The sequence below is a fragment of the Lycium barbarum genome, chromosome 6, assembly GCF_019175385.1.
Source record: "Lycium barbarum isolate Lr01 chromosome 6, ASM1917538v2, whole genome shotgun sequence".
Taxonomy (NCBI): domain Eukaryota; kingdom Viridiplantae; phylum Streptophyta; class Magnoliopsida; order Solanales; family Solanaceae; genus Lycium; species Lycium barbarum.
Window position 1 is genome coordinate 110678598 of NC_083342.1, and position 8057 is coordinate 110686654.

Genomic DNA, 8057 nt, shown 5'->3' on the forward strand with positions numbered 1-8057 from the left:
CAGCTGGCAGGTTTATTTGAACACTAAATAATACACGATATACTAAGATGATAAGTATATAATATATATCAGGAATATACACAAGCATGAAGTTTGAACTCTACAGTTCGGACCTCAAGACAGAGTGTCCTGAAACTTGGTATAGTACTTTAAACTTCAGAAAATTTGTCCTAAAAATCATTTGTGGTAGTTCTAAACTTCAGGACATTGTGCTATGATGTCCGGTTGTTCAAACTTCAGAATACAATGTCGTGAAGTTTAGTCGTAATACTTCAAACTTCAAGGGAGTATATCTTGAAGTTTGATTATTGTATTTATGAACTCAATGAAAAGATCACGCCAAAATCACTAAACCTCTGAGGACAACTGTCTAGTGAATTACTTTTTTTCTTTTTTTTTTAAACTTCTCTTGTAATTTGTGGACTTTCAGACCAAGGTCTAAAGATTCCTTTTGAGCCAACTGACAATCTTATGAGAAAACATTATACGACAATTTAAAATTTTGTAAATTATTCCAAACGTTAAATGATGGTCTAATATTTTGTCTGTAAGATAGGACTATATTTGCACAACTTTAAAAAATAAATACAAAATGTAATAAAAGGAAACCCAGAGAAGGGACATTTGCATTTTTGACCCTATTTTGTGCTGGTCTTTGATTTTTATCCTTCAAAATCAAACTTATCCCTAGAGAGGTATAATTTGCTCATCATAATATTCACAAGTTATGCTTGAAGGACAAACCGTGTAATTACTTCACAAAATCCGGAACTATGGGCTTGAGGCCCAGTACGCAATGTACTTGAGCTCCAACTGTAGTTTGAATCCATGCATTGGCGCGCCTATAAATAGCTAACACGACTTGCAGTTTGAATTTGGCAACAGTGAGTCACATTTCAAATCACAACAATGGGAAAGCGTATGAGAAGAACGAGACCTCTATGTTGCTGTGTATCTCCTCGATTAACAACAACTACATTTCTCACTTCCCGTTCTATCTTCTCCTGGTTCTCCCTCTCTGCTTTATTTGTATTTGTGTATATCTAGTAATTAATCCATTTGTAACAGCATTTGAAATCGAGGATTTTTTTGCTTTTCTATTATATCAGTTTAATGCATGAATAAACGAATTGATTTGTGTGCGGCAACTCAACTGTCAATATTCTATTATATTTGATTGAGATTTTGAAGTTCAATGCTCTCTGATCCAAAAGCTTATCGTTGAATATTAGTTAAAATTGTTTGCTGAAATTATTATTCATGTAGTTGAATCTATTGCTTTTGTAAGCAGGCGATTTGATACTGTATTAACAGTTCAGTTATCTATCTCTCTGCGTATTTTATTGTATCTACAAGATAGAGTAATCCGATTGAAAAAAATTAGCTGAATAGATGCTTTGTGGTGAATTTGAGCTAAAATTCTCAGCTGCTTTGCTTTTTGGAATGTGTGTTATGCCGCGCCGCAACTGTTGAATGCGTTTATTGTATCGAACAGTTCAATGCTCTCTGATCCACAAATTTGAGTTAGAAATCGATTCATATGTTAGTATTAGCTAAATATTCATAACTGATATATTACGCCTCCGATCAATATACTAATTGAAACTCTGCTTATTACAATGCGTATTAGTAGCAAAACTGTCAAATGTGTTTACTGATTGAGGTTTTGCAGTTCAATGCTCTCTGATTCCACGAATTTGAGCAAGGAATGGATTTATCTTTGAATGATGTTACGTCTAAGAAGGCGAGGTTATACTGTATTAAAAGACAGTATTATTAGACTCTTTGTGTTGCTGCGTATTTCTATTTTATGTATCTATAGAAGATACGAAACGATTGGGGATACATTTGAAATCAAGTCTCTCTAATTTCTCAATCACTTGTTTGCTCTATGTTCCGTGGATTCAATAGTGAAACATACTATTGATATTTGAGCTAAAATTCATCTGCGATCTGCATATTGCCATGCGTGCTGTGCTGCAACTGTCGAATGCGTTTATTTGTTGAGGTTTTGCAGTTGAATACTCTTTGATCCACAAATTTTCTAGTACTCAAGCTCGAGTATTAGCTAAAATATGATAATTGATACTACACCATCTTTTCTATAAGAAGGTGAATAGCTGTATTAAGAGTCTCCTTAAGACTCATGCAAATCCGATCTTTAGCTTCAGTTCACTTTATGAGTTTAGAAGTATTCTGGGTAGTGGATAACCGTAAGGTTTTGAATATACAAGTTCAAGCGAATTGCTATTGCCTGTCCTTCTTTTGACGTCACTTTATTCTCTGTAGTACTGCGAATCAAAATCACATAGTTTGCTATATCACAGAAGCCAATGCTATCAGCTTCTTTGTTTAACTAATATCATCTGCATGACCATTAACATTACTGAGATTATCTTTGTTGTGTATCATATGGTAGTTATCAAGTTTCTCATGGATGATGAGACTGAGTTTATGCCTATTTGAATTCCATAAGGTACGAAGAGGACCTGTGGACAGAGATTGCTAAGCTCCTGGATGGAAAATCTTTGGTGATGCTTGCAGCAACTTGCAAGTGGTTCCATTGTATCATGATGGAGGATAGCATATGGAAATATGCATGCTTGCGAGACCTCCAGGTTCCTGATCCTGGAAAAGTAACATCCAAATGGATCAACTTATATGCAACAGCCTTCAGTAAGCAATTTCTCGTTTTACAGCGAGTTTGACAATTTAACTCAGAAATGATATTGAAACTGTTTGGTTCTCTACTGTAACAAATTAATTTATTCGTTGCAGATGGATGCCACTCTTACATGTTCCGCCAGCAGGATAAGCATATCGGTATAGCCCTTTCTCCAGTTTTGCTTTTATATGGTGAATTTTGGAATTAACACATTGCATTGAGGTGGTGACAATTTCTGTCAATGGTTGTTGATGCCTTTTAAGTTGTTTGAACGAATGATCAGACTGGATGCGCATTGGAGCATTTTCCTTTGACTCGCGAAATGCACTCCTGACAAGGAATTTGATCCCTCCCTTGAAATTCCTTAAGGAGAGGACAACTGAGAAGATGTTGGAGTTAAATGGGTGCTGTGTGGTCAGAAATGTCAAGAATGGAATCTGGATTGCTGGTAAAATTTGTGATTATTCAAAAGAATTTCTTATCAGGGTGACCCTTAAATCCCTTTGTTCATTGGTTCTTCCAGATTTGCAGCTTGTTCGTTGCCCAGTCTGTGACCTCAACACATGTGATGGTGAGCTGATTGTGTTTTTTTCATGTTTTAGAAAGGAACGACAAGGTTACTGTACCTTTAGGAACTTAATCAGTAAGGAGGGTTTTCTACTAATTGAACCATTGGCAGCAGATTGAACCGTTGCCACTTCATGTTTGTGCAAATTAAACTGTTCCACAGTCACCCCTTTTGGTTTTAGTCCATTCCCCAGGGTCTCCACCCCCAAGATTAATTCCCACATTTTTTTTCCTGTCTATCCAAAGTGATAGCAAAGCTGATTAAAGATTTAATTATGTGTTATTCTATGCAGGAACGATGCAGGTATTAGATGCAAGACATATTGAACTGTTTCTAAGTGAAGGATACCAGGATGGAAGCTGGGACTATGAGTTGCTAGGTTCCCAAAATGAGAATAAGAAAGCTGATGGAGCATCTGCTGGTATATTTGATGTCAAACATCTCAAAGATTGCTCAACTTCTGGTAAGTTCAACAGCTCAATTCACTGACACCTATAATTTATTGTTAGCTTTGCACTGCAGTCTAACACCATCAATTTCCAAAATATAGAAGCTTTTATGCTGTTCCCTGGTTCTTCATGAATCAGTACAAGAACTCATCAAATTTTCAAAATGTAGATAATTCATAGTCACGTGAAATCATTGGCAAGACAACTCCTGTTACTTTAGACCCTGATAAAGAACAAAGGACAGTGACTTATACTTGATATCATGAGATTTAATTCTGTCCTGTGTCATTTGTAAATGCATGTTCAGCTGTTCTTGATGTCAAGTCATGGGTAGGGAAGTCCAATGATTGGCAACCAAAATCTATGATAACCCCTTATGCAGTAGCAATCAACACAAACTTGCAAGAGAATGAAGGTATATTTACCCCGGCAAGTTTCATGAGTGACAAACCGTACCTTATCTCTCACTCATTACTTACTGTTATATTGTGGTGGCAGGTCTTTGCATAAAATTCCATGTCATGAAGTCCGGGAAGAGTGGTGATATTGTTTCAATCAGAATATCAGAGCAGCTCCTGTGATGAAGCTCCAGTGATTTTGTCAAATACTATCAAGTATAATCTAAAAAAACCTGCCAAGTATAATCTTACTGCCTACCAAACCAGAGCTCATTGTTTCAGCAAATATTAGATCTAAGCCTATAACTCCATAAATACAACAATCAGCCCACTATCAATAAGTTTCAAACGGGTTGTACTCCACCAAGTTATACCTAGCAAATTCAAAAAAATGTATAATTTTTTTAGTAAACGATTCTTGTTTGTAATATATTACTTACTAGCCAAATTAACAGGCAAATTCATGATGCAGCCTGACTTTTCTTTATGGCTTATGCTATCTTGTCCTCTAATAGAAGTGACTTAATAATAAATCAATGGAATTATTAAGCATTCACTTGCTATGAGTTCCCAAAGGCAGTATTTTAAAGGAAGTTGAACTGTTAACATCTTCTTTATTTAGTACATTGTATAACTTGGATTTTATAACATCTTTGTCGTGTCAACCAACTTGAACTTATGACTTTTGAAACAACTAATAAGTTAATGAAATTCTGTATGGTTTGAATCTTTGAAATACTTGGGCAAACCGCTATTTCTGATGGCGCTTCATCCTTATCCAAATTGACTTTCTGAAATACATGGGTATTCTGAACTCCATCTCTTTCTATTTTCTTCTCTGTTCAACTGTCTATGGAAGATATGATTGCCCGGATTCCATTTGTGGGAATAGCCACTTTGATATACGATTTCCTTTTGGAATAGAAGGCCAGAACCTTCACAACTGTAGCTACCCCGGTTTCAGTCTTAGATGCAGCAATCAAGGTAGAACAGTTCTAAGTCTTCCAGGTGCAGGAGATTACTATGTACGGGATATAGACTACCGTACCCAAGAAATACAACTCTATGATCCATCTAATTGCCTCCCAAAACGGCTGTTCGATTTCAACACTACTACTTCTCCTTCTTCACCTTTCAAAGCTGTTTCCTATCTGAACTATACTCTCTTGACTTGTTCAGCTAATACAGTTTTCTCTCGGTTGAATGTCATTGGCTGTCTAAGCAATTCCACCACTTCAATATTAGCTGCTACTTCTATGAGTATTGCAAGCCAAATGACAAGTTTGTATAACTGTAGCATAATCAACAATTCGTCCGTTCCTGTTTCATGGGCATTTCAATACGAATCAGATTTTCTAACTGACCTTAATACCGATCTTGTGTTAACGTGGGATGTACCAAACTGCAAAAAGTGTGAAGCAAAACATGGTGTTTGTGGGTTCAAGAATGCCATTAATGGAGAAATTCAATGCTTTGACAGCCATGGGTCAGGTAAATATTTTTTCCATTAGAGTCTCCTTCCGTTTCTTCTTCTGTAATTTCCATTTGCGTAAGAGTTGATTTTTCAGATAGTCACTCAATTAATAGTTATTATCTTAAAAAGTCACTTTCTTCGTTAAACAAATTTGAATCAAGAAGAAATGTGACTTTATGAGATAATAGCTATTAATTGAGTAACCATACAAGAAAACAACCCGTTTGTGTAGCTAAGAGTAGAATCAATCAATCAATTATGCCTCATTTGTTGGGATTGATAAAACAGAGCCCTTGTATTTGTGTAAAGATCCCTTTATGGGAAATTACCTCTATACTGGCTATCAACCTAGGGTAACTTTTTTTTTTTAACTTACCTAGCTGAGGACAAACTATGCTAGGCAATCACATAGGCGGAGTCAAGGATAGGTGAGAATATTCAAATAAAATAATCCAATATGGGTAACGGCTCTTTGACTTTGATTAGTAGGAAAGCTTTTGGAGTTGGTTTGGTTTATAATGTGAGTTATGGATAATGCAGAAATATATTATAGTACATATCATGATGTTATATGAATCTAGTATTGATTGTCTCACTGGGAATAAATTTTTTTGTATTCATCACAAATATTGATAAGTGCATTTGGCAAATTTGAAAGGCCAAGCTGCCCCTTTTAATTTTAATATAGTACTCCCTCCGTTTCATAATAAGTGTTTTTTAGGCTCATGCACACTCTTAAAAAATTGCTCACTCCTAAAAAATTAGGAGTGTTTTTACTAACTTACCCCTAATCAAGTTTTACTACTTTCTAAAAAAAGAAAAGATAGTTAATGAATCTTGACTATTTAAATAAGGGTAATCTTGGAAGAATCTGCCCAAAGTCTTCTTGAAATCCTAAAGCACCACTTATTTTGAAAAAAATTGAAAAGCCTAAAAAACCACTTATTACGGAATGGAGGGAGTAGTATTCAAATGTCAATCCTTATGGAGAAGCTGCCTCCAATTCAAGTGGTATTGTATCATTCCGCAACTTGCAGATTGATTGAGATCGTGCAAATGAAAATGTATCGCGTATGCCATTCTATCACTTCCTTGTAGATCCTAACAACTCAATAAACTAATTAGTTAATAAAATTATAAACTAATAAAATTATTGGATTATACCATTGGCTTGTGAAAGAAAATAACGATTCAACTATTGACATATAAAATATGTAGTAGGAATATTACTTTTGGATAACTTTTTATATGCAGTATTCAACGCCTTGCAGTATATATAATCCAATTATGGGATTTACTTTTACGGGTGCAATGACATGCTTACACAAAAGTTTATTCTAATAATTTGAGTATCAAATTCAAAACTTTAAGATAATTAGTTAAATAATCCAATACCTTCGTATATGACTCAACATGGCTGAGTGGCTGAGCCTGGTGTATTAGCAGTTTAAGTGAATCAAGAATAAAAGTCTATGCTACTAAATTTTAGGTAAAATAAAAATAAGATCCAATATGACAACATTTTCGTCTCAAAGTTTACCATAATTTCACTTGCAGGTAGCCAAAAAGGTCGACAAGTTTTCAAATTTATTGCAATAACCTTACTTATTCCAGCCATCACATGTATAATTGGTGTATCCTGTTACATCTGCTTTGATTACAGCCGATTCCGGCTCGCTGTAGATGCAATCCAAAATATCACCACCACAACAACCGTAGCACCACATCCGGCATCCACTACAGGCCTCGACGATTCGACAATCGAGTCATACACAAAAGTAGTGCTTGGAGAAAGTCGGAGAGTTCCAGGTCCAAATCATGAAACCTGCCCAATATGCCTGGCAGAGTACCATCCTAATGAGATAGTGAAGTGTATACCTGAATGTGAACATTGCTTTCATGATGAATGCATTGATGAATGGTTAAAGATTAATGGTTCTTGTCCTGTTTGCAGAAACAATCCTTCTCCTGCAACATTGTGTTAGTTCTTCTTGGCACGTAGTTTGTTTTACATTTTGCATTTTGAAATTAATGTTGTAAATCCCAATTCAAAGTTGTACATATGCATATTGGGCGTTTAGTAAGATCATTGTGGTTTAGTGCTAGTTTCTTTACTTCTGTAGAAGCTTAGCTAGTTCTTGTTATTCAAATATTTTGTTCGCGTGCCCACGTCCATGGATTGAAGTTTTCACATGATTTTCATCAAAGTCTTCAATTTGCTCCTCTTTCATGGGCATTTGATTTTCCCAGTGCTGTCCTATTTTTGTCCGGCCTATTTTTTTTTTTTCCTGTTGATCAATACAACAACAATAACTACGCTTCAGCCTCAAACAAGTTGGGGTCGGCCATATAAATTCTCACTTCTTCATTTAAGTCATATCATCATCATACTAAATAAAGTTTAAGTGAAAATAAGTTGATTATAAAAATATAAGTAATAAAAGTTCTCTAACAAGTCTAAAGCGTATCCTCAACTAGGGGTGTTCATGGTTCAGTTTGGGTT

The 8057-nt window shown here is 35.4% G+C and overlaps 2 protein-coding genes across 2 annotated transcripts; both read left to right on the forward strand.

Annotated features, from left to right (window-relative positions):
- The first annotated feature begins 778 nt into the window (after nt 1–778).
- On the forward strand, nt 779–4557 carry LOC132599972 (probable F-box protein At3g61730). Its single transcript, XM_060313115.1, has 8 exons — nt 779–1007; nt 2477–2676; nt 2779–2823; nt 2949–3113; nt 3189–3236; nt 3526–3696; nt 3990–4097; nt 4181–4557. The coding sequence occupies exons 1-8, from the start codon at nt 910–912 to the stop codon at nt 4261–4263; spliced, it is 918 nt and encodes a 305-aa protein (XP_060169098.1). The 5' UTR covers nt 779–909; the 3' UTR covers nt 4264–4557.
- A 265-nt stretch (nt 4558–4822) lies between these two features.
- Nucleotides 4823–7714, forward strand: LOC132599973 (putative RING-H2 finger protein ATL21A). Its single transcript, XM_060313117.1, has 2 exons — nt 4823–5571; nt 7112–7714. Exons 1-2 carry the CDS (start codon nt 4881–4883, stop codon nt 7537–7539), a joined length of 1119 nt encoding a protein of 372 aa, XP_060169100.1. The 5' UTR covers nt 4823–4880; the 3' UTR covers nt 7540–7714.
- The last annotated feature ends 343 nt before the right edge of the window (nt 7715–8057 follow it).

Bases quoted from the DNA above. Each gene is read 5' to 3' on its own strand.
- LOC132599972 (XM_060313115.1), top strand. From the start codon at position 910: ATGGGAAAGCGTATGAGAAGAACGAGACCTCTATGTTGCTGTGTATCT. The intron at 1,008-2,476 runs GTTCTCCCTCTC...GAATTCCATAAG, and splicing joins TCCCGTTCTATCTTCTCCTG to GTACGAAGAGGACCTGTGGA. The intron at 4,098-4,180 runs GTATATTTACCC...TTGTGGTGGCAG, and splicing joins AAACTTGCAAGAGAATGAAG to GTCTTTGCATAAAATTCCAT.
- LOC132599973 (XM_060313117.1), top strand. From the start codon at position 4,881: ATGGGTATTCTGAACTCCATCTCTTTCTATTTTCTTCTCTGTTCAACT. The intron at 5,572-7,111 runs GTAAATATTTTT...TTTCACTTGCAG, and splicing joins CTTTGACAGCCATGGGTCAG to GTAGCCAAAAAGGTCGACAA.